General features: G+C 39.3%; 2 protein-coding genes across 2 annotated transcripts; one reads left to right on the top strand and one right to left on the bottom strand.

The window, feature by feature from the left end:
- The first annotated feature begins 959 nt into the window (after nucleotides 1-959).
- On the top strand, nucleotides 960-1,544 carry LOC137287683 (acetylcholine receptor subunit beta-type unc-29-like). The gene has a single exon (XM_067820074.1). It carries the CDS (start codon nucleotides 960-962, stop codon nucleotides 1,542-1,544), a length of 585 nt encoding a protein of 194 aa, XP_067676175.1.
- Nucleotides 1,545-25,194: 23,650 nt separating this feature from the next.
- Nucleotides 25,195-25,779, bottom strand: LOC137287682 (neuronal acetylcholine receptor subunit alpha-6-like). Its single transcript, XM_067820073.1, has one exon. The coding sequence runs from the start codon at nucleotides 25,777-25,779 to the stop codon at nucleotides 25,195-25,197; it is 585 nt and encodes a 194-aa protein (XP_067676174.1).
- Nucleotides 25,780-27,920: the final 2,141 nt, after the last annotated feature.

Genomic DNA, 27,920 nt, shown 5'->3' with positions numbered 1-27,920 from the left:
AAAGCGTCCTTTTGTAAATCTGTCGAAAGCTTCCAAACTTGATGCACCGGTGACATTGCACAATGGTTATGATATAAGCAATTATTGATTAATCTAAGCAATCAGGAAGCTTCTAGTTATTAAGAGCAAAGTAATCAAATGGATCTATGTGTGAACTCATCCTTTACGTATCGTGTTTAAATAATATGACATCAACATTATTTAAAGTCTCAAACTGAACCATGGTTTACATTTACAGCCATGCACCAAACACAATAGTGGACAGAAACGTAAACATAATTCACTTACCTTTTCGAGGGTTAGATTGTGTCTAATGTCGTCTCCAAGGAGATCATGATATCTTATAAATACCGACTCACCCAAAGACATATCATTCATAAGTAACTCGGGGACGTAAACGAACGCCTGAGAATATGGTGAATGCCAGGGATGTTACCATCCTGACATGCATACTGCATGTTGCACCATGGAGCACATGTTTAATGTCTGATGGAGAAGTCACTGACGTCATCTTAAAAGGCTACAAAGTCCATCACAAGCCAAGCAATGTCGTTAACATTACATTCACGGTAGGATTGCTATCTGTGCAAGAACTGGATAATAAAAAGCAGTTTCTCAGCAGCAGTATTTGGATGGTCTTCTCGTGGTATGACCATCGTGTTGTTTGGAATGCTTCGTTGAGCGCTGAGAAACGTATTCTTGTGGACTCGAACAATTTCTGGAAACCTGAACTAGTTATAGCAAATAGTATCAAAGGAGAAGAGCTACTGCATAATGGAGGTTCTCTGGTGGTTACCAGTCAGGGAAATATTCAATGGCTTCTCACGGGAATTATAAAAACAAAGTGTCCTATGAACATTTACAAGTTTCCTTTCGATACTCAGACTTGTGAAATTGAAGTTGGTGGATGGTTTGGTGAAAATAATCGAATACATATCTCAAGTGAACCAGACATTCGTATGAAAGAATATGAAGAGAACAGTGAGTTTGAAATCTCAACGGAAAGAATCACCGAAAAATTCCGTAATAGAAAAGCGAGATTCATACTGACCATCAACTTGAAGAGACGTCCTCTGTTCTACATCTTCACCATCCTGCTACCCGTGGTCCTCCTCCACTTCCTCAACAGCTTCGTATTCCTCCTGCCTTCACAAAGTGGAGAGAAGACCAGCATGGCCGTGTCTATCCTGCTCAGTTTCCAGTTGTTTCTGTCCATCATCAGGGACTCCCTGCCCGAGAACTCCCTGACTGTCAGCCTCTTCAGTCTCTACGTGTCTCTGGCCAACTTTACCAGTGTTGTCATCGTCATTGTCAACATCATCATCCTAAAAATGAAAGAGAAGCCACCACCGAAATGGATCGCAAGAATATGTAAGAAGGAGTTACTGAAAGTTGATATCGGTAGCAACAATGTGGAGGATGAAGAGCAGACGAAACCAGAATGGGAGGATATGGAAACTGAGCTTAACAGGACATGTTTTGCATGCTTCTTTGTTTTCAGTAGTGGTCTCACAGCAGCCGTTCTTGGGATGCTGACGAGATAAAGATACACAATTATGACATAAGGATCTTAACACCAGAGAATGATAGGTCTTGAAGTCTCGGCTGACCCTTCAGTCAAAATGGCATGGTAAATCATATCAATAAATCAATGCATAACCTAACCTATCAAGTCTATTATCTTTAACATGTTGAATACAACTATGCTTGTTTTCATGAGGAACATTTTATCAATGAGGATACTTTAACCATTAGGACACCTCACCGCGTCTTGCAACGAAAAGAAACTGGTGAGAAATATTATTTAACCATAAAGATACGTGTTAAGTAAATCTACTCAATTGTTTCTCAGATTCATTGGCAATAACAAGGCCATCTAACTTGGTTGATGCTTGTTCTCAAATCCTGACTGCATATGTCAACGCTCATGATGCTGGTGACTGAAATATGTGATCCAGATAGGTGACAGGTCATCTTGTAATTGTTCACGTCGCACATTGTTCCTGCTCAATGGCGTGGGTGATTTTGTATCATCTTTCATTACTGTAATCGTAGACCTGAGGGGAAGTCATGTCCTCGTATCCCAAAAAAGTTTATGACATTCGTACCCGCCAATAATGGAGTTTGTGGACAGTATGTATGTCAGTATGATTCATGGCATGAGAAAATTATTCTACTTCGCCAGGTCAGATAATAATACATAATATGCACACTAAGTCAATGCTGCATTGGGAATGCTCTAAGAGCAACGAAAGGGTTTAACAATTGTCAGAGGCTATGAAACATATAGGTGTTTAGGCCAGTCAAGGAGCAAGCGCATCTCTGTTTCACTGCAAAGTATTTAAAAGGAGGTACATGTTACCAAGCACACATCAAGTCATAGCGTAAGAGCTGAATCGGTCAAAATACCGTCAAATCATTTATGAACGACGAAACCATGTCATCTGCCAATAACGCTAATGCAAAAGAACAACTGGTGACACAAAGTGGCGCAGCCTTGGAAGACACAGAGAATCATTTCCCTTGACAAGGAAACGTAACCCAGATTGTAAATTTTACTCTCAACGTTTGAAAACACTAAAGTATTTCGTACAGAATATATATACATATGGAAATTAATTAAGCAACACCAAATTCAAAGACACATAAAAACTTAACAAAGTTTAACGAAGTAATTTTGATGATTGATTATTCAATTTTGATGTATTGACATACAGCATGAGCTTTTCATGGGTTGATATGACGCGCGTGAAGCTTGCACAGCGCACGTGCATTGCTTTAACCTCAACTTTCGAAAAATGCACTTTTTCCCTGGGGTGTTTACAAGCGCAGGTTGTCGATTGCATTCGGTTTTTCATTCATTTCAATGTCATGGCACGTAGGAAATTATCAGAGGCCACTCGTTGGCAAATAATCGGCATGAGGAATGCTGGTATGTCTCTAAGACAAATCGGGACTCAAATCGGACGACATCATTCCATAATTTCAAAACTTTTGAAAAAATACCGGGCCACTAATGAAGTTAAAGACCTGCCTAGACCAGGAAGACCCAGGAAGACCACAGTCCGGGAGGACAGAGCTTTACTGAGACTTGTACGGCGCAGGTCCTTCGACTCGAGCTCTCGGTTGAGACAGGAGTGGCTTCCAGGGAGACCCATCTCGAACAGGACTGTTCGGAATCGTCTGAAAGCTGCAGGATACCGGGCAAGGAGGCCAATCAAGCGACCCAGACTGTCTCCAGCCCATAAGGCAGCCCGACTGGCCTGGTGTAATGACCGTTTGCACTGGAACATTGCCTCTTGGAGGAAGGTCCATTTCTCAGATGAGAGCCGGTTCTTGCTGCACATGGTGGACGGTCGTACTCGGGTCTGGAGGCAGAGGAACACAGCAATGGCTCCACGGAACATCCAGGAGACTGTGGCCTTTGGGGGAGGTTCCGTTATGGTATGGGGGTGCATTTCCATGAACTGCAAGTTGGATATCATTACCATCCGTGGCAACCTTAACGGTGTTCGTTACCAACAGGAGGTTCTTGACAGGGCTGTGGTACCTCATTTTGAGAACCATCCTCTGGCAACGAGACCCATATTTATGGACGACAATGCTAGACCTCACAGGGCGCATGCTGTAAATGATTTTTTGCGGCAAAATGCAATTGACAGAATTCCATGGCCTGCCATGAGCCCTGACCTCAACCCCATTGAACATTTGTGGGACTTTATTGGCCGTCGTGTGAGGCAGAGAGACCCACCAGTCCATAATCTCAACGAATTGACGGCTGCCCTGCATGAGGAGTGGAACAGGATCCCCCAGAATCAGATCCGGAGACTCATCCAAGGAATGAGGAGGCGTCTGGAATCGGTGGTGCGTGCGGGAGGGAGGACACACTAGATATTGATGAAAGTCGGTGTGCAGACTCTCAGATGACTGTTCTTTCTTTCCATGTGACATTTGTGTTAATACACCTGACAACAACGTCTGTGGATGAATAGTAAATTGTGTCCATTTTTTCATGAATTTAAGACAGTTTTAAGAATTTGGATTTCGTTGCAATAAAGCAAAGTCTTGATACTTTTTCCCTTTAAGTTGTTTGTCAGAGATCGTCTGTTGAATAAAAAAGTGTCAAACTATATCAACCCGGCATATTTTGATTGTCAGAACACTTCAAAGTTGCTCCAATAGAAAAAATTGGGGTGTTGCTTGATTAATTTCCAGGTGTATAGAATGTGGATGAATACGCTTACAACATATAAAAAGTACTACACACATCATGCAGAAATGTATGTTTCAGCTGCAGGTATGTTTCTGGAAGCCTGACACACTGCTGTGAGAGTTTGAAGGTATGGAGTGGAAATTTTGTTGACTTATTGGTAGGCAAGATATCAGGCTTTAAATTATATTCTTTCATGGACTGTAGCCAGTGAAATGATTTGGGTACAAGTTTCATGTGCTCGCCATGTTTCAACTTAGTAATTAGACTTGCGGCTCTATTCTGCAAGCTTTGCAATCTGATAGGTGATGTTTAGAATTGCTATGGAAGAGGTTGTTCCTGTAGTTCAGGTGGGAAAGAATAATTGTTGCAATGACATTTCTAGTGATAAGATGCCGAATAGAAACAATTTGGGAAGTGACATGTCTTGTGCATTCGAAATGAATATTGCCTTTCTAATTATAAGGTCACAAGAAGCAACTAATGGGATGCGGGAGGTCAGACTCCATGCCTTTGTTGCCACATTTTATCGTATCCCAACTGCGTAGAATTCGATGCTCATGTTTTTGATCACTGGATTGTCAGGTCAAATGATAATGAGGTCGGTTATTTACAGTCCACCGCCATATAGCTGGAATATGACCCAGCAACGAAAAAAGACATACACACAGAACAGAACAAGAAAAAGGAAGAAGAAAATATAATGTGCACACAACGACACACAGGAATATTTCTAATATTAGAAGAAAGTTTGGGATGAGTGCTAACATCCATGTTAGTGTCCGTGCTTCGATTCAGTTGCACACAGACATTTATTTTATATTTTTTTTTTTTGTTTGTTTTTTGTGGGGTTTTTTCTTTTCTTTTTTTTATTTGTATATTTGCACTTTAATGTAATCATTTTTTAGAAAGACCTTTGACTATTGACCTACCGGGCAATGTGATCTGGACTGGAAAGTTTGCATCATCCCAGCGCGCCGTTTACATTCCACTCTCTATACAGAGGGTTTCTATGAGTTATCAGTGGTTCCAGTCAGAACAGAATTTTCATTACCATGTCAAAAATTGGAGTGGGCATTATGAATCGACAGAATCGGACTTAACACACTGGATTTGCTGAACACTTCCCGAAGAATCACACGAGTTATTTCAAATGTCTTTCCCCTAACAACACTGGTAATTAACTTAAATCTTTATTGCAGCAAACAGGTACTCATGATGGTAACTATTGGATTGGTGACTTGGTTATGTACAATAAATCGTCAAATAACTGGAGTGAGTTTTGTTTTACGCCGCACGCGGCAATATTGCAGCCACATAGCGGTGATCTGTAAATAATCGAGCCTGGACCAAATAACAGGAATAATTATAGAGACACTAAACGACCATCAAACCAAACCGTGTTTGCTTAAAGCTGTAATTGTTACATTATGGTACTCTAAACATGAGAGAGACAGTATATATCATGTATTACCTGTATTGGCCACACGATACGCCATGTCACCTGTAGAATAGCCATTGGTTGCTTTTGGCTAGGCCAAACTCGGAATCCTAAAAGGTGCATACCTGGTACCTGAAAATGTCAGGTGATAATATATGCTTCAACTACATATTACGGGAACACCCTAAAATGTGATAGTCACGTGTACACTGTGTGCGTAAAGAGCACTTTGAACGACATGTTAGAACTTACAGTGATGTAACTGATTTAATACTCGTTGAGACTGAGTGAAATGAACCATTGTCAAAAACAGTGAAAAACAAGGGTGCTACTGAACACACCAGCACCATTTTTGATTCAAACGCCCAAACACAACCGCCAAGTGCATGTGGAACACACACTTACAGCTTGTTCAGCTTGACCTGAGCTACTCTACATATGCATGACCCCTGAGGTCAAATGGCACAAAAGGTAGCGTTAACTTAATTTAATAGCGAAGAAGAGAAAATAATTGATGTTTGTGTGAACCATCCTGCATCGGAAACATTAAACCATCTGTATTCTTCAAAAAAAAAACATTGTTGACGATTTCTCGACACTGAGATATCAAATGGAAACCTTGTCTCGGCTGTCACGGGCATGTTTTTTCAAAAGTGACGAGGACGGTAAGACTTTTTATTTTTGATAGAAAAAAGGGAGACGAGGGAGGAACACGTTTTATCTCTCTCGAAATTACAGTTTGAGAAGCTGAGCACGTGTTAATGAGTAGTAGATTCAGTCACACTTGTTCTTACAAATATTCATTCTTATAGCGGACAAACGAATGATCGGGACGCGGCGAAGTCAAAATTATTGCTTTCTCTCATAAAGAAGTTGATATCCATAAAAATCTTCATTCTTATTATTGCTTTAGTTACGCGCACAAATAAAAGTGATGCGCCGATGCCCGGGAAACATGTCTCTTTTATTTAACCTTATTATTCACTTGACAAGGTCAAGTTGAAACAAGCTGTAGTTTGCCATGGAGATACCAGCGCGTCTGTCTATCCCACCAGCATCTCCAGAAATGCATTGATACACTGCTCCAGAAGCCAAAGAAAGATACAGAACAGGCCAGTTCAGTTTAGGCTACATCTGGCTATATCTGGCTACTTAAATCTTGTCTGCTATTATCCTCCACACTGCCACTGACTACATAATCAGGTTTTTCGTGTCCGGCGCTCATGTCATGAACTTTCAATTTTAAATCACAAATTATTGGTCACTTGATGTCCTCTTGGACCATAAATATTAATTATTTCTATCGGAGACAAACAATAAATTGAACTTACTCGGATGCTTAAACCTCACATACACAAAATAAGCATGAAGAAGAACAGAAAGCACATCGTGTTTAGTTTAGTTTCAGTATCTTTCCACTTTGGTCTTGTATAGTATGACCAGAAATTATTTAAAGATTGTATTTTTTTCACTCATATCTCACGTAAAGGCCGGGCGGGACAACTTAGGAATGGCCAGCGAGTCCTAACTTGACATACAGAAGGGAGCAAGCTACAAAGACATATTTTATATCATTGGAAAGATCTCGAGGAGATGAACACGAAAAGTTTATTTGCCAGTGTGTTCACGTGTTAATAAGCTCACAATATGGCTCTGAAAATGCATTTCTGCAGAAATTTCTGGCAGAATTTTTTTTTCCCGCAGAAATTTCTGGCAGAACTTTTTTTTCCCGCAGAAATTTCTGGCAGAAATTTTTTATTTCACTACCAGAATTATCTTAATTTAACAAACGTAGAGAGTATAAGTAATGATACTGCTGCATGAGTGGTAGTTTCATGTTTATTCCAAGTAATAAGCACTTAGCGTGATCAACGGATCTGATATTTTTGTTTCGATACTAGAATTATCTTAGTTGAATAAGATTAAACACAATCGTTAAATAATTTAATATAGACTTTCTTTAAATGGTGTCGTTTTCCCTGTTTAAAGCCTATTAGTACCAGACAACCGAGAATTTTACAGTGTGAATTTAACCGTATTTCATTATAGCTTTTACAATTTAAAGGCTTATGCATTATTCCCATCCGTTTCATCATAACACAGTTGTGACGTCTTAGTGGATTCACGTCGTGCAAGATTAATTTAACAGTATCGGGGTGCATTTTCTAATCCCAATAAGCCTACATTGTTTTTGTATGCGACATGGGTTGAAGGCGAATAGAGACGAAACCGGACATATACTACATACATACAATATAATAACAATGTAAGACGTGTTTTTGCCTCGTTGAAACAATAATTTATGCCGTAGTGGCCACCGAGTATTCACACCTGTTAACGTGGTTTATCAGGTTGTCTCTATAAGCGGTCATCGTTCCGGTTCGGTTGGCCTTGAGTGGACACCGCGGTTAATAATTGCGCAAGCCAGAGAGCGGCCACTGGGGAAATACAGCGAAACAATGCCAGTTGGTGCTGCATGGACAATTTACGTTTTATAGAGTATATCCAGTACGTCTTGTCGGTTCAAGGTCACATGCAACACAAAACAGTTCTTTGCAGATTCTGAATCGGTTCGGTAACAAATTATCAAAAATGCAAAATAAAGTTATGAAGTTGAAAATAACGCGATTGAAAAAACGCTTCCCCAGCGCAGGGGGGAAAGGTGGTTTCACCACCCATAGCACATGTGCAGTGATTATTTTGAACCGGAAAGCCAGCTTGAAGTGATGTGTGCAAGATTATCGTTGCGGTCGAAGTGGGAGAACAAGAGATGTTTCTTGTGGTTACAAGCATCCTGGTTCGGCAATAATAACAATACACTGGTACAGTACCTGCATATTTGCAACCCATGCTTTTGAAAAAAAAATGTATAGTATTAGAAATGCTAATTTCATAGTTCAGTTTGAAAACTGAAATGTTTTGAATCATGCATATGGAAACAAAGAATACATTGATTGTGACAAGCAGTCTATGTCATAGACAAAGCGCAATGTCTGTTTATTGTCACCTGTCACTCTGCTTGTCTGCTGATGACAATATGCAGTACTTAGCTTCAATCATTTACCAACTTAACACCTATCAGGCTATACACCGTAAACAAACTACACTGCTTTATGGCTCGTGCACCTGGGGTCTGTCTCTGTCACATTATGTAATTAGACAGACAGGCAGGTGTGATCCCTGTACACATGACATGTTATTACGTCTGTGGGTTGCAAACAAACTACCTCCATTTTCCCGGATGACTGGGTCGGACGGAACTGAGTGCAAACTCAGATTGTCAGTTTCAAGGTCTGTATGTACAAAACCCAACATTTCAATATATAATATATATGGATAACAACTTCTTCTATTGTGTGTCCTTAGAAGTGGATGGATGAATCATAATGATTGGAATATTTTCAAACTGTTTAACGCTGTATTTTGCACGAATCCACGAGTGACCAACATAGTTCTTACTATTCCTGTTTAAAAACATGTAACTGATAATATGCCGACGGTACACTAGAACAGTGATATAAACTGCCATCATCACAGACACATTTATACAATTTAACATTTCAACCACTGGCCTTTGTTGCGAAAACACGCCAATCAAGTTATCTCACTAGCTTCTGTCATGATGGGTCGATAATTCACTCACTAGGGTCTTGGTTAAAAAATGGTAGGAATAACAAATATAAAGGGAATATTGTACCACATTAGTCATTCTTGAATGGGATTAACAGGTGTGAAAACTCGGTGGCCACTTCGGCAAAACTCATTGTTTCAAACAGGCAATTACATTTTCGCGGGTATTGACACTTTGAACACTGATGCATTGTCACATAGGTATTGTTTATCATCTCATCTGGTACGCTGGTCTTTTCGGGCATGTTGATGAATTCAAATTATGGCTCACACGTCTTACATTGTTATTATATTGTATGTATGTAGTATATGTCGCCTTCAACCCATGTCGCATGCAAAAACAATATAGGCTTATTGGGATTAGAAAATGCAACCCAATACTGGTACTAATAGGCTTTAAACAGGGAAAACGACACCATTTAAAGAAAGTCTATATCAAATTATTTAACGATTGTGTTTAATCTTATTCAACTAAGATAATTCTGGTATCAAACAAAAATATCAGATCCGTTGATCACGCTAAGTGCTTATTACTTGGAATAAACATGAAACTACCACTCATGCAGCAGTATCATTACTTATACTCTCTACGTTTGTTAAATTAAGATAATTCTGGTAGTGAAATAAAAAATTTCTGCCAGAAATTTCTGCGGGAAAAACATTTCTGCCAGAAATTTCTGCGGGAAAAACATTTCTGCCAGAAATTTCTGTGGGAAAAAATTTCTGCCAGAAATTTCTGCAGAAATGCATTTTCAGAGCCAATTTGTGAGCTTATTAACACGTGAACACACTGGCAAATAAACTTTTCGTGTTCATCTCCTCGAGATCTTTCCAATGATATAAAATATGTCTTTGTAGCTTGCTCCCTTCTGTATGTCAAGTTAGGACTCGCTGGCCATTCCTAAGTTGTCCCGCCCGGCCTTCGTATAAAATGTGAATATTAGAAAAACATAATCATACAAATCACCATGGGAAGCAACGCAGCCTTCAATGGGGCATACTACTAACTAAAGAAGTTAGAAAGTCGTGGTCGTTGTTCATGCTGTCCCAATACCGGACCACCTCTTTCATTTCAGCAATATTTGTCGCATCTTTCACACCCACACTTTCCTTCATCAGTCTCTAAACATTTTCTATTGAATTTAGGTCAGGGCTATAGCTTGGACAATCAAAAAATGTCATATTTAGGTTCCAAAACCGGGCCTGTGAATGCTTTGTTATGGTCGTTCTGCCATCCCACTGCACGCATCTCAGTTCTAATTGTCTCCTTACCAACAATCAGATCTCCTCTATCGATCATATCCAGCCTTCAGTTTCCTAAGCTCCGTTTGGTTTTAGAAACAAGAATACCAAGTTACTTTTCTGTGCCAAATCTGCGCCTCCCTGGTGTTCAGTGTCATATATATTCGCAATATTTTTCAAAACATGACAAACATTGGACAAAGGGAAGCCTGTTCTCCTTGAAATCACTTTAGCTCATCTGATATCCTTGTTACAATACTCTCAAAACAACTTCCTCCTCTCAAAATCATCCATACTGAGGATCAATGAAAATGTCGTCTCCTAGGAAGTAAACAAAGGGGGATAACTCTTTCCATTTTTTAATGTAAAAGGATTAACGAAGTTGTCTCTCTTGAATGAAACCGAACATTCGATAGCTGGTCAAGGCTGTTTGTACTAGTTGGATCCAGAACAATATCTTCTCGATTACCCGATAATAGTTCTATTTTTACAGCTGAAGCTAACGCCATATTAACAGTTCTTAAATATATCCAAAGACACCCTAAACGTAAACAATATATAATCTACTCTGATTCTCTTTCTTGCCTCCACGCTATTAAAAATTTGTCATGTAAACATCCACTTTTAATTGATATTATTGAATTGTATATTAGTCTTGCTACTGGCCAGTACGACATTGTCTTCTGTTGGTTACCAAGCCACGTAGGCATTTCTGGTAACACAATGGCTGATCTTGCTGCCAAGGCAGCACTCAACAAATCTGTGACACCACTTCTTATTTCTTACAGTGATTACAAAGCCACCATTAGATCTTATATCCGTGATCTGATGCAGAAGAAGTGGGACACCCAAGTAGGTATCAATAAATTACATGAAATAAAACCGTATATTGGTTACACCTACTTGGGTTGTCAGTCCAGATTTGAAGAGGTTATTTTAAGACGATGTCGTATTGGCCATACTAGATATACTCATTCATACCTTTTGAAAGGTGAGGATCCTCCGTTTTGTATCCCTTGTGATGAGAGAGTTACAGTCAAGCATATCCTGCTTGATTGTGTTGAATTCTCCATCACAAGGGATAAGTATTTTACAGTTAAAACAATGAAGGATCTTTTTACTAGCGTTAGGTCTCATTTAATTATTGATTTTTTAAAAGAAATTGATTTTTTGGTTGAGATTTGAAATCATGTAGTGTAAATAGATGTATTTTAATTATTGGAAGTTTGGATTGGTAACTTGAATTGTTGGTGGCTGTACCCTCAAAGGGGGTTGAAGTATTGTAAAATTATTGTCCTCCTGAGAGGGTACGTAAGTCCAAAAACATTCACAGTAAATTTAAACTTTCCACTGTTCTTAGTCGTAGTATATCTGTATTTGTAATTTTTGGCTAGATATGTCTAAATTGCTAACAGCTGAGGGGATGATGTAAATCCGACTAGGCTCCATGCAGGTAGCAAAGGCACTGTAAGTCCCCATGGTCCCTAGTATGGTGATCTACCTTCAGTTGCTGGCAACCTACAGCCTGATTTTATACTGTATTGTTCGAATAGTGATATTATTTTTAAACTTTCCACACTAGTTTTAATCTCATTTGTGATATTCTAGTTGTTTTACTTTCCTTCGCTGACAGGTTTTTATACGATACATGTATTTCATTTCAGTATTAAATGTTCTCGTCACGATATGACTGAGATATTGCGGATGTGACGTTAAATATTAACTCACTCACTCACTGTTTGTACTAGATATCGAATGAAACATATTTCTAAAATACTCAATGATATCAGGTCATACTATTTTATCTTCATCCTCAGCTTTGCCACTGACAACAGCTACATTATTCGATGCCTTACACATTCTGAAGACCACTTTTGGTGGTGGATTCGATTTCATTTTGAGGATGATGAAGCTGACAACGACAAGGAGTCTGGTATCGTTGGTCAGGGAAACGTAGAGACTGAAGAGGATGACGGTCAGGGAGTCCCTCATGACAGACAGAACAGCTGGAAGCTGAGGATAGACACGACCATGCTGAACTTCTCTCCACTCTGTGAAGGCAGGAGGAACACGCAACTGTTGAGGAAGTGGAGGAGGACCACGGGGTGCAGGGTGGTGAAGATGTGGAACAGATGACATCTTTTAGAATGGATGGGTATACGTATCAACTGTCCACTGTAAACACCACTGATGTAATTTACGTCACCAGGAAAAATTCATACTCGCCATTCTCTTCAAATTGTTCAACATCTGTTTCACTTGAGATGTGTAATTTGTTGTCGCTACCGAACCATCTTACTATTACAATTGCACGCATCTGGGAATCAAAGGGAGACTTGTAAATATTGATAAGGCATCTGGTTTCTGTTCTTCCTGCAAGAAACCATTGAACATTTCCTTGACTGGTAACCAACAGAGACCCTCCATTGTGCATAAGTGTTTGATTCGTGATACTATTTCTTATATTCTGTGCAGGTGTCCACAATTTATTACACTCCACAAGAATATTTTTCTGTGAGCTAAAATGGAGTATTCCAAACAAGTCGTTGATCGTTCCAAGAGAGCATCATCCGCATGGTGTAGCTGAGAAACTGCTTTTTGTTGTCGAGTTCTTGTGCCGATAACAATCCTGGTTCAACACTTATGTTAACCCCACCACTGGGTTTGTGATGGTGTTTATAGTCATTTAGGAATACGTCAGCAACTTCTCCATCCGACTTATAACATATGCTCTATGGTATGACTTGCAGGATGCAGGGCATGATGGTAATCGTTCTGCTGTTCAACATCTCAGGCGTATGTGCTAACGGATGATGCGTCGTCACATTTATGCAAGACCCTTAGGGTATGTTTCTATCAAGGCACATAGAACAAAACGAAATGCCCTGAAATGAGCACACAAGTGTTAATGCACGTGAAAGTCAAACATTCGGGGTAATTACAGTGCCTTTCTTTCCAAACTGTGAAGTCTGTACTTCAGCATTTAATGGTCTATAATAAATCGAAAGAATTATGTCAGCTTTCAACTGTCTCTGAAATGTTTGCGTCCATGCATCATAAGAATATAAAAAAGTTTCAATGATCGCTAAGCTACTCATCAACAGAATGGAGTCTGCGGTAAGGGTCAAATGTAACCAAAGGCTAAAGCTGTGGAGTACCACTCGGCGTCAACAGCTCATTATTGACAGCTAAGGCACCCCTTCTCATACTACAATGCATACTGTTACTCTAAATATTAAGAAACGTTTTTTACAGCCTCGGTTGAATTGTAAGATGTGGAAATCAATAAACGTGAATTGGCTGTTGTACAATTGCAGTGTATGTACTTGGCATTGATGAATACTCCCTGTTCATCAAGCAGTGACTGATCTCATGGCATGACATGTGATGATACTGACAGACAGCTTGGGCGTATGTATACAGTGTATGGGGGTGGACAATCAGCTTGACTGGGCATCAGCTAAATCTTAGGAAGAAATTGTTTGAAAAAAAATGAGGAACTCGTGAAGAGGAATATCTTCGTCGTGCCAACTGGTTAATTTAATAGTTCCTCCATCGTGTGGACCCAGGTTCTCTGTAAATAGCGACTAAACAAACCTGTGTGTCGTAGTTTGCTCCCCGGTGGATGTGCTGCTGGTGCTTGAGGACAAAGGAGTCAGAAACATTGTTAAAACGAGTGGTAGAAAGGATCCAGTTAATCAAATTAATGGAAAATTTAAAAGACCACAAAACACTTCATACAAATACGAAGGCACAATCCAAGTGGACATTTCATCGAACAATGATATACATATAAACAACGTCTCCCTCACCTACCTTCAGTCTCCGCATCCTGCAACTGGCACCTACCCTTCTCTAGATTTGTCACTTTTAATGAATTTAAATGGTCAATCCACAGTGTTTTGGTTAAAGTGATCACTTCTCAAATATCATTTCAGAAATTAAGCCATCAAATTTTCCATCTTAATAAACATTGCTGTTTTCAAATATGAACATCAACCATTACGTTTCAGTGATGTAGCCGACCCTATTCACGTATTTGCTGACGTGAAATTAAACAGTTGAAGAGTGTTTACCAAATTTGTCCAGAACTCCAAGTGTACGAAACCCATGGTTTAATGCGTAGCAATGGTTAATTACAGCCCTTAGTAATATTTTTTATTGTAATTTAACGCTATTCCAATTATTCCAGTTATTATACAATGTACTTTACATAACCAAGTGCATGTGCATGTATGCTTTATTCAGTAAAGGGGCCACCGGCCCTTTATACACATACATGACAGATGAATTCACTAAATATGTGAGTGTGACGGATTGGACACCGAGGGGTAGCTGTTCAGAGATGAGGATACAAGATGAGCTAGATACAAAATATTTCCTACGTTTTTTCATAGCTGTAAAAATATACTTAGCAAAGTTGTTTATAACAATGCTGTTCCGGGAAGTAAACAATAGAGCTAGCTTGTTTTCAGAGGGATATACATAATAAGAACGTGGTATGAGAAATGCTCTCAGATCGTCATAGAATGGATCAAAGCCAAAATGGTACTCGGATTCGATCGTAGGAATAACACACAATGGACATAAAGGTTCATTACGTGCAAGTTTTAAACGTCTTCCATGTTCAATCATTAACATATGATCTGAACAGCAAAATCGACAGAGGGCAATACGATATACCTTCACACTGACAGCTTTAATGTTATATTCTTCTGTCATTTTTATTCGTCTGAAAAAATCTAACTTAGTATATTTCATAAGATCTGAAGCCCATGTTTGGAGATCAATGTCAATGCACCTCTGCTTAACTTGTATAATTGTTTCAAAGAGTAACGACCTATTTCACTACGCGCAGTATTATTTGCAGTAGTACTTGACAGGTGAAGTACTTGCTTACAAAACTTGTCATGGACATTTTGTATATTTGGTGAGGGATGGAACCCCCAAATTTCAGAACCATACATCAAGACTGGGGAGAATTTTAACATCAAAAATATATAATAAGACTTTCAGTGGTAATTTTGTGAAATTTTTGATAGAAGATCTAACAATAGAGAGTATTTTTTATGCTTGTTCGGCTAAGGTTATTTGAGTTTGATACCAACTTCCAGAGCACGAAAAGTGAACACCGAGATATTTATATGATGGACATAGGGGTTCCGTTTAGAAATATTTTTTTCATATTTCCTAAGTCTGTCTGCTTTTCTAAAAACAATAATCTTAGTCTTGTCAATATTTATTTTAAGTTTCCTTTTGTTGCAATAGGAATATAACTTATCAATTCTCTCCTGCAGCCCCAAAAACTGTGCTATCAAATAGAACAATGTCATTTGCGAACAACAGAATAAGCATCTCTATGAAGTCTAGATTAACACACCTCTGTTTATCAGTAGACAAGTATTCCACTACGTCATTAAAGAAAAAGGAGAACCAAAATGGGGATAACAGGCATCCTTGACGCACTCCATACGTACATTTAAAAAGGAGGTATAGCCTGTTTTAAGTGAAACACATGACTTTACATTTTGGTACATATTTTTTAAGTAAAGTGAACACTTTTCCTCTCACATTTCCAAGTCACAGTTAATAAAATAAACTATTTCTGTCAACAGAGTCGAATGCAGCCTTTAGATCAACAAAAGCACAATATAACCGTCCCCTAAATAATGATAAATATTTATTAACAACAGTATGGAGAATAAAGATATTATCAGCTGTTTGGAAACCATGTCTAAAACCTGCTTGCTCTGGAGTGAGAACATTTCTTTGTTGAGCCCATGCATACAGCCTACTATTAATAATCTTAGCACATATCTTCCCTGAAATTTCCAAAAGTGTGATCAGTCTATAGTTAGACGGTTTATCGACACCACTTTTCTTATGCAGGGGAATAATGACACCGAGGGTCCAGGCTGACGGGTATACCCCTGAATACAGTGTGGCATTAAACAAAAATTGTAACATTTGGAGGCAACAAATTGGGGCATTTGTAAAGAACTCTATACTAATCCCACTAAAACCCGGCCCTTTACCCGACTGCATACTCTCTACAGCGTCGACTACTTCCTGCATAGATATTTCCCTATCAAGATATTCCTGTTCCACCGTAGGGGTAGTAAAATCAACATCGATAGAAGCTACAAACGTTTGAACTACTTCATATAACTCTGCCTCAACATTTGATTTGGAAACACCTGTAAACAACTGTTCAAAGTGATCAACCAACTCTGAAGGTTTAATCTTTTTGCACGTAGAAAAACGCTTCTGCTTAACGATTGCCCAGAATGCCTTATTTAATTTCTCGACATACTCTTGAAACTGACAAGACATTTGCAATGAACAAAGCTGCTGATATGACTTCCACGAGTCCATGTACCGTTGTCTAGCTCTGAAACTGTTACTGGCATGAAATGCACGAGGAAAACGACGAGCCTTACAACGCGCTTCAATACATTCTCTATCAAACCAGTTACCTCCCCTGGTATCACCAGTATAAATATTCTTTACACACACACACACACACACACACACACACACATATATATATATATACATATATATATACACACACTCACACACACATAGATAGATAGATAGATAGATAGATAGATAGATGATAGATAGATAGATAGATAGATAGATAGATAGATAGATAGATAGATAGATAGATAGATAGATAGATAGATTATTTATGTTGGAATGTATGCATATATATATATGAAAACTTAACTTTTGGGGCAATAATATCTTCACAAAAAGCAGGGTTGGAACTGACAGTGTTAACAGAAAAAGAATGAACATAGGTAAGTGGGAGGATTCCACTTCATCAGTAATATCAAAACTTTTAAACAGACCCAAGGCATTTCCTGTACAAAGAACATAGTCTACGGTACTTTGCCAATTGTTTGCGAAGCACGTAATTTTGCCAATACTCTTATCGCGGAACAAACGCCCATTGCATATAGTATAAGCCCTGTAGTTTTACAAAGCGTCAAGAGTTGGTGTTCAAGTTTATTAATTACACAGTCCTGGGATACTCGTGGCTCAATCCCAACATCTGATTGGTAGTTTATGTCCTCATCAATTGGTAAATAGGTGGGGTCATCGTTGATTATGTCATCACTACCGGTTCGTCCATTAAAATCTCCTTGGAGATTAACTTGACAGTGAGAATCCTTTGATCGAAAATTTGTAATATCTTCTTCCACGCCCCGATTTCTCGAAGCAAACATATACTCTAGTAGTGTACAAATACAAAATCACTTGCTGTCGGCGCTATAAATGAAACCGCGCCATTAAAACTACTCATTTCGACCTTTAATTGGCTTAAATCAACCTTTTTGTCAACAGTGCACAATTCTCAGCCGCAAACGAAATTTCAACCAATCAGAGCGGCGCGTCTCCGTGACGGAATAGTGGGTATACAAATGAGGGTCTGTGCAGTATTCATCTACATTTCAGGGGTTAAACTATTTCGTTTACAGGTTTGTACAAACCTGAAATCGCGAAAGCTGTTGTGAAAAAATGAAAGCTATATGTTCTCACAATCTACTAGCACTTAGTTTTGTCTCCTGCTTTGCCTAGTTTTCGAGTTACAAGCCTTGTTTTCATAGACGATTCTGTCAAAATCACTTGGTGCCGCTAGGTTGCAGTCCGTGTTAGGTGGCATAAACCTACACTTTATTTGTCATCATTCACTTGATGCTCAGTTAATGAATTTGTAACAGGTATAATTAGGGGTAACGCCACTTAGATTACCCGACAAAGGCCCCCATTTGTCATTTCTTGTGTCTCGCTCGATCAAAGGATTAACCGATAACACGCTGATTGATTAATTAGTTTTATACGGATCTAGATGGGGGATTTGTCAAAAGGTAGGGTTTATGTGTGTACATTTACTAATCTATAATGAATACACTCTGTCTTGTCTGTGTCTATGTAAAAACAACACCCTTCTTTCAAAGGATTAACCGCCAAAACATTGATAGATTGCTCATTATTGGCTAACTAAATAACTTTTTTAAAAGAATGACGCACATTATGCAATTAAACTCATGGGCAAAAGAAACTTATCACTTTAAAATTTCCATTTACGCTTCTAAACAAAACTGAACTAGGTAAAACATACTGAGAAAACATTCGCTAAAACACATTTTTAAGCTGAGTAGCAAGCAAAAAACCCGAGATATTGTGATTTTCGTGAAAGCACGAAAAACAGTGAAAAAGGTTTTTTGAGTGTAACCAAAAGTTCTCGTGCACATTGGTTGCATAAATACAGCTGTTCGACAGTGCAATCATGCATTATCAAAAAGCATATCAAAGTTATGCCACGACTGTCATCGGAGCAACGCAATAGGGCCATCGGTATGGCCCATATGGGGGCGTCACAACGTCAGATTGCCAGAACATTCCACTGCAGCCAGGCAACAATCAGCAACCTCCTGAGACGTTTTCAGCAGACAGGTCAGACCACTGACCGTCCAAGATCAGGTAGACCAAGGGTTACGACGCCCGCCGAAGACCGCCATATCCGTACGATACACCTACGGAACAGATTCGTCACAGCGACGTCAACGGCGACCACAGCCTTGGGACACCGCATCAGCAGACGAACCGTACTAAGACGTCTCCGTGCTGCTGGTATCAGAGCTCGCCGTCCATTCCGTGGAATGCCCTTGACCCGCCAACATTGTCAACGTCGGCTGCAGTGGGCACGAACAGTACGTCGGTGGCAGCGACGTGACTGGCAGAGAGTGCTCTTCACTGATGAAAGTCGTTTCAACTTGTACAGAAATGATGGCCGAGCCCGTGTATACCGACGTAGAGGTGAGCGATTGGCGAGGAACTGCATTCAAGAGGTGCACCCATTTGGAGGAGGTGGTATCATGGTGTGGGGTGGGATTTGTGCTGATCAGAGGACACAGCTTGTCATCCTGCATGGAAATCTGACAGCCCAAAGGTATAGGGACGAAGTCTTGAGGCCAGTTGTTTTGCCCTTTGTGCGTCAACAGCCAAGAGGTGTTCTTTTGCAACAGGACAATGCACGTCCGCATACTGCCAGAATCGTTGAAGATTACCTCAACAACGCCAACATCAACGTTTTGCCCTGGCCAGCACGTTCCCCAGACATGAATCCCATTGAACACCTCTGGGATCATCTCGACAGACAGCTAAGACAACGACAGCAACCACCAGCAAATCGCCAACAATTGGAGCAAGTTCTCTTGGAACTGTGGCAGAGGATTCCTCCTGACGTCATCAGGCGTTTGACGACATCAATGCGGAGACGTGTACTAGCGTGCATTGATTCAAGGGGTGGACACACTAGGTACTGAGTGCTCAGACACTTCCAAGATTCAGTTTTCCACACACTCTGTGAATGCAATCCTCTGTGTAAACTTTCACGTCCACCCCATGTGTCATCTACCTCACTTCCTGCATGCATGAACATTGACAGGGCATCAACAAATACAGTTTTTGCTGTGTAAATGGCTTATCTTTCTTATATAAACATTCTTTCTGACATTTTTTTGTTTTTGTCGTTTTTAACACAAATAATGTCGGGTGATAAGTTTCTTTTGCCCATGAGTTTAGTTGCGAGGTGTTCTATCTTGGGTGACCAATGAAACTATACAGCAATATGAAAAACCTGATACGATACATCACGTTTTCGTATATTAGACTGACATTGCTCCTGTAGCTTTAATTTTAATATTTGCATTTCTGTTTTTATTGTCGTGGTTGTCGTAGCTTTCAACAGAATCATTGCTTTCGTCGTGAAGTGTAATGATGCAGACGACAGACATTAGGGCGTGCGTGCGAATTATGATTCATATAGGCAAACTATAAAACGTCTACATATTACATTCCTGTTATACATTCGCAGATGGCTTCTTTTTATTAAGTTTCAAAATGCATACAAGTATGATTATAAAGTAATTAAGATTATGAGACCACGTTTAAAGACGTATATTGCCAAGTGTCTACATACTAGTGACTGAACGTTACAAACCAAGTAAATTTAGCAAATGAGGAAATTTATCGCGCAGTATTTTCACTTCGACACCGACCTCGCTTAGGCTATGTTACAGGTTGTCTCATGCAAACTCCTTTAGGTAATGATTCAAATACATATTTAACTACTAGTAGAAACTAGTTTTGATTTTCTAACTTGATGAAAACAAACCGTAATCTCATTAATTTAAATGGATTTGACTTCACGATTTTCAAAAACGGCGGCGCCCTGTCTGAGCATGAATGCTATTTAAGTTTGTTTTCACCGACTTACAAGATGAAAATTACTTTTAACTGGTAGTACAATATGTACTTTATTGATGTACATTAGGATTTTACATGACATTGCTTATAACATAACAATTTCACTCTTGGAAGCGGTCAATATAATATTACGTACGATAATATTGTCACTTCGACCACAACCTCGTTTCCGAGGAAGAAAGCGTTATATTCATGCAAAATTCTTTTGGTCAGCAATGTGTAGTGAGCAGTCTTGATTTTATAAACTCGATGAATTCCATTTTCTATCCTTTAAACGTGGTAGGGGGCGAACCATCCCGTTTAATATATACCACAGGCTTCCACAACGCTCGCTTCGCACACACAAACAACCAATTTAAGCACAAACTACGGGGTCCGGTGGAAATCTGTGCATAGTGACACCATCACCCGACCCCAAGGAGCAATTGACGGCAACACAACAATTCGTCATGTCTTTGGTGACGTCGAGAAATCAGCAAAATGACCAGCTTCCTACACATTTTCCATACAACTAGTCTACGGCCACACCACTGGCAAAGCACCGCTTCTCGTCCATACAACTAACTGAAAATCATTCCTTCTATGACGTCACTGCAGCTCTGCGCTTTCGTTTGCAGGCGAGAGAGAAGCAGACGACTTTTTAGCAACTTTTAAGCTTTTATTTTTTTATAGTTTTTACTCAAATCTCAAACTGAGTTTCACAATTTGAAACAGCTGAATTTTTAACTCAACTGCATTTTTGACATATAAAACGCAAACAAATTAAGTAATTTATTCACGAAACTCAAACTGTTTCCTATAGTGTGAGTTTTGTGCCGATTTCAGTTCATTCTGAGACATGCGATTTCTCAAATTTGAGTAAAAACTCAGACTTAAGTTTGTTTCGAGAAATCGGTGCCTGGATATTAAAAATTGGTTCATTAGCATAACCACTAGAGTTCACAGGTGAAAAATACACAACACCGTAGTATAAGACAGGCAATGAACTATGACTTTGTATCTTTAACCACATTATGCCTGTTGAGCAGCTGTTTAATAGGGTTACACATTGTGAAATATCTGAGCTAATAAATGTTAAAATTCCAGCCGAATTCTGCACAGCATTATCAGACTTTTACCTAACCTGACTATATATAACATAGCCAGGCAAAGTGAATCTATCCTCCTCACTAGCCCATGTTTCGACCAGTGAAACGATGTGAAAAGTCTTCAAAAAGGTAGTAAATGGTCGTTGGAACTTTCGTTTTAGCCCTTCGATATTCCAATATAACACACTGACACAAGTTTTGAGTCATGTGGCCCTTGGCCACGCCCCCATTTTGGCCACGCCCCTATTTCTTGCTGGATTGACGTGTTGTATATCCTCCATGTTTCCGGTTTTTAAAACATTTCACAATTTGAATATCATCACATGAACTGTTGAGTTTGTACAGCTTATCATTGATCTGTAGCTTGTCGAACTTCAATATTGGGAATTTGTCCTCCGATCGAGCTTTGTCCATAAATGTTTTCAGCTTTTTACGGGTTAACCGAACTTTCTCACTATAGTCTTGTGATATGCGAGCAGAGTGATTGTTTAGACACTTTGATGCTTGCAGAATAGTGTTACGAGAATAAACCGTGATCCAAGGGATTTAGACGCACGTTTCACACGTTCAGTATCGACTGAGTCAGTAATATGCATTATATTTTCCAGAACATCGGTTATGTATCTTATTGTTTCACTGTAGGTCTCCTTGGCTGATTCATCAATATTATAAAATGTAAGGTGGTTCTGTCGTGAGGTGTTTTCCAAGATATCCACCTTCGTGAGTAGATTATCTACTGTATTACGTAGTTCAGCATTCTTTGTAGTTAGTTCGTTCATAGAATGTTCAATGTCGTTGATTCGGTTCGTAAGTTTGGTGAAGTTTTCGTTTATCTCGGTCCGCGTCTCTCGTAATTCTTTTATTACCGCTAGATGGCGCTCCGCTAGGTGGCGCTACACAACCAAGTCATCAGTCCAGTAACTGGCATCATGAGAACTAATCACAGCTCACAGTTTGAATATCTCATCGTTTTGCGTAATTATTGCTAAAGTTTAATCACTAGTGTTGCCTTAACAACTTGGGGAATTAATTTGGGGAATTACTTTTGAAATAACTTCCTGTATGATTCTTCGATCAAGTAAAATTCAGTGTGTTAACTGCTGATCTGTCTATTCACAATGTCAAAGCACTGACGAAAACATTAACGTTAGCACTTATGCCAAGCCGTCCTCTCATATATAATTATGCCTATGTGTAGTTGCATGTTTTGTTTTCGGGTTTGTTTTCGGCCACACTCCAGCCAATTGGTGGTGGCCCCAGTCTGAGAAAATCCAAGTAAGCGAGTCTGACCTCCTTATCGCGTTAGTCGCCTCTTACAAGAAGCGTCGATTGCGGAAGACCAATTCTGACTCGGATCACCACGGGTTGTAAATGAATTGAGAGGCAAAGAAAAGTACACAGACTAGAGCGTTTTGTAAATCAATATTTAAATTGTCATTGAACTTTATTATTTTATTTAACTATTTATTTCGGCACCATTTTCTCAAAAGTAAACTGTAGGTAGGTTATTGTACGTGTGTAAAAATATACCGTTTGTGCATGAATGCGTATGAACGTTGCTTGTAGCTCGTTGGCTACACTTGTTGCTCTCTTCGCCTTGTCTCGATGACGTCAACAGATGACGATCCTCTTGTGAGGTGGTGGCACGAGCCCGTCCTGGCCCATAGGCCCCAGTGTAATTTGCGAGAATTACAGGGTTTTTTTTAAACAAATTCAAATTTGGGATGACCCCCGACTTGAAAAGCTCCACAGTACAATATTAGAGATTTTTAAAGAAATATATTGTACTTTGAAGCGTTTTGAGTCGACGTCATCTCAAAATATTATATTGTTTAAAAAATCTTTAATCCTCGCAATGACATAAGGGCCTGTGTCCTGGCTTGGGTCAATCCCTAACTTCACCAGTCGAAGACGCTGCATTGCGCATTCATGGACCTTGTAGGATCTGCTGACGTCACTTATACTCTGTCACGCATGTAATCGCCCCTTGGCTGGTTTTCATTCAATCCTGGCCGACGGCCCATTGTCAGGTACGTTTATCACTGTTCGGGTTCTTGCATCAGTGATGTCAATGTATGAAATCCACACTTTTATAATACAGTTACAACACTTGCTTCAGAACCCAACGTGCACATGACTATCATATCATTCTGTTCTGACTGGAGCAAGACTTGTTGAACTCTATATTTAAGACAACAATTACAGGACAGGTATGTGAATACGGAAACGAATCGGGTACACTAAGGAAATCACTAAAAACTAAATTGTACCTTTTCCCTGGCGTATCTGATCTAATGTACTTGATCAACATGCACAAATCCTACACAGTCCTTTAGCATTCTGGGAGAAAACAGAGCTTCAAGATATACAGAGTTCAGTATGTCTAAAACGGAAGAAATAAAAGCATGTTCTTAACCGCAATCAATTGCTTCACCATCCTCAAACACTAAAATACCGTCAGATCCATAACCCGTTTTACATCATATTGTTATCTATAGATAAATTGTTTTAGATCCACTTACTAGTTTTAAATTCGATTGATAATCTTACTTAAGATTTACCATTGCCAATGTGACGGTCAGATTTAATTCACTCACTCAGTTCCAGTCTAAAAGTACTGTCCAATTGCGCTCTCAGAACAAGTCGAAAGTGAAAAGTTAGACACTGTTTTCTTCAAAATGTATGTCTTTACTTTAGATTTGAATGTGTTCACAATGTTTAGTGCAAAGACTGTAAATAGAAGGACCCTTAAATACAATAACAGTGAATGTGTTTTGACTCATTATCAAATAGCCATAATACCAGATGTTCGTGAGAAGGGAATTGATTATCTCATTGTTTTTGAACGATAAGATCATCGATATAGCTGAAGCTTAAGTGCTGGCAAATTACCTTGTTTCCATCTTGCCAACCCGAGCAGAAATTACGGTTCGCACATGCAAAAAGAGACAGATGCGAAAGGAAGGGAGCACAATCGCTGCCCATGGGGACATTTTACCCAAATTCTGTAGAAAATCTTATTAATGTAAAAGTCACATAATGGGTTGTCATCTTTTTCTAAGCAGCAGTTTTGTTCAATATATAAAACATTATAAGCATACAAAATTAAACCCCTTTCGCTATTATAATTGTATCTGTGTATGGTAAAACAAACACATTTGCATTCAAATGCATTGATTTATTCATATTAGTTACCTTGCCATTTACAATCAAGGTCAGTCGAAACGTCAGGACCAATTATTCTCTGGCGTTAACATTCTTCTAATAGACAGTTGACACGGTAGACTAATGTTTGAATGCCTTCATCTTGTCAGCATCCCGAGAACCACTGCTGTCAGACCACTACTGAACACAAAGAAGCATGCAAAACAGGTCCTGTTAAGTTCAGTTTCAATATCCTCCCACTTTGGCTTCGGCTGCTCTGCATCCTCCAAATTGCCGTTACCAACATCAACGTTATGCAATGCCTTCTTACACATTCTTACGATCCATTTCGGTGGTGGCTTCTCTTTCATTTTGAGCAGAAATATACTGACAATGACGATGACGACACTGGTGAAGTTGGCCAGAGACACGTAGAGACTGAAGAGGCTGACAGTCAGGGAGTTTTCGGGCAGGGAATCCCTGATGATAGGTAGAAACAACTGGAAGCTGAGCAGGATAGACACGGCCATGCTGGTCTTCTCTCCACTCTGTGAAGGCAGGAGGAACACGAAACTGTTGAGGAAATGGAGAAGGACCACGGGGAACATGATGGTGAAGATATAGAACAAGGGGCGTCTCTTCAAGTTCACGGTTATAAACAATCTCGTAATTGTATTACAGACTGTTTCGGTGATTCTTTCTGTGTAGACTTCAAACTCACTATTCTCTTCAAATTGGTCCATATTTATGCCTTTTTCCATTGAGATGCATATTCTATTGATGTCACCAAACCATCCACCAATTTCAGTTTCACAAGTCTGGGTATCGAAGGGAAACTTGTAAATGTTTATGGGACACTTTGTTTCTATTGCTCCCGTCAGAAGCCATTGAATATTTCCCTGACAGCTGACCTCCAGAGAACCTCTATTATTCAGTAGCTCTTGTCCCTTGATACTATTTGCTATAATTACTTCAGGTTTCCAAAATTTGGTCGAGTCCACAAGAATACGTCTCTCCGAGCTCAAGGAAGCATTCCACACAACACGATGGTCATACCACGAGAACATCATCCACATACTGCTGCTGAGAAACTGCTTTTTATTATCCAGTTCTTGCACACTTAACAATCCTGCTGTGAAGGTAATGTTAACAACTTTGCTTGGCTTGTGGTGGACTTTGTAGCCTTTTAAGATGGCGTCAGTGACTTCTCCGTTAGACATTAAACATGTGCCCCATGGTGCAACATGCAGTATGCATGTCATGACAATAACGTTCCTGGCATTCAGCATATTCTCAGGCATGTGTTAAGTCCCGGAGCTACTTCGGAATGACAGGTTTCTAGGTTCGTCGGTATTTATGTCATGATTGTTTGTTTCTATGGAGATGACATCAGACACTGTCAACTCTCCTGGATTCACATAAATTTCTGGGTTTTCTTCTAAAATTATTTGCTCATCTCTAAAACGAAACAATGGTCCAGTCTGGTACCTTAATATTTACTCAGTGTCAACCAAGGAGAGAGGCACGTAATGAGAATGGATCAATAACACTAATTTGCGCTCAGTAAACAAAAGCTTCAAGATCAGCTATCAATATATCTTGCCCATATAATAAATATGATGCCATTTAACCGAAGCTTCAAGCTTTAATTATTCGCCAGATGATAAGATTTTTATCGTGAATGCTTCACTCAAATCAAACAACGTTTGACTCATTATGCCCTAGAATCACCTCCCTACTAATCACACCTGATTCCCCTGGAAGGTTTTTGCAGGAAAATGTCTAGTCATACACACAAGCCCCGTATATTTAATTTTGTCATAAAGATCTACAAGAAGGAAAGCAGGCGTGAATACATATCATGTATTGCTGCAATTTGTGTCATTTTATTGAAAGTGTCTTTTATAGACTGTGGACGGTTTCTACATTTCTACATAAACGCATGTATTTTTTTGTATGTACGAGATTCATTCATTCATAAACAAATTCTCCCTCATATTTTGTGAGGTTTAATTTTATGTATCAAAAACCAACCCACATTACGGGAATAAATCCCGTACAGGACATATATAAATCAAAATATTTCACCTTGCAACCAAATCAATCAATATGTTAGCACATTGGTAACCAGACAACCACATTTCTGCAGGTAAATTGTGTGGTCAAGATTCAATTGCCGCTTATCCGAATTTCTGAATAGTTGCTAACTATTTTGCAGGTCATGCCAGTGTTTTCGTTAACAAATCCAGAACCATTTTGCCTTTAATGCCCCATGTAATCTTTTTCTTTACAAAATATAGACTGATTGGTCTCTGAAAAACGCGTTAAATATGGGATGCCTCGATTAAGTGAGCAGGGCATTATCTACATTGTACTTTTATTCGTGCAATCTGGATTTTATGAAAAAATGTAAGATCGGGTAGAGTTGCTAAGACTTCAACTACATGTTTAACATTGTTCGGTAAATATAGTGCCAAGTGATAATCAGAAATGAGATCCGGATATTCTTGTTATACAAACATATTGAAAATGTTAGCAAAATATCAGAGTCCAGTTGTCAAGGTTTTCTTTGCAATCAATCCTATCTAGCAGTTTATGTATGATAAGCGTCTGATATACCATCTGCCATTATACCATTATGCAGTTGATTTTATTTATTCACTTCTTCAACACATTCGTATGACCAGGCTATTTATGGTTAACGTATAAAGTACCCATGAAGGAGAGGACCTTCAGCAGCGCATGTTTCTGAGTGACAGTGAGTTTAGATTGTACATCGCATCGGCAATATAGCTAGAACATCGATCTACGTGGGATTCGATGACGTGTCAACCAAGTCAGCGAGCTTGACCACCCGATCCCGTTTGTCACCTCACACGACAAG

The sequence above is a fragment of the Haliotis asinina genome, chromosome 6 (assembly GCF_037392515.1).
Source record: "Haliotis asinina isolate JCU_RB_2024 chromosome 6, JCU_Hal_asi_v2, whole genome shotgun sequence".
In the NCBI taxonomy this organism is placed as follows: domain Eukaryota; kingdom Metazoa; phylum Mollusca; class Gastropoda; order Lepetellida; family Haliotidae; genus Haliotis; species Haliotis asinina.
Note: the sequence above shows the minus strand (reverse complement) of the source record. Positions and strands in the feature narration are given on the sequence as shown.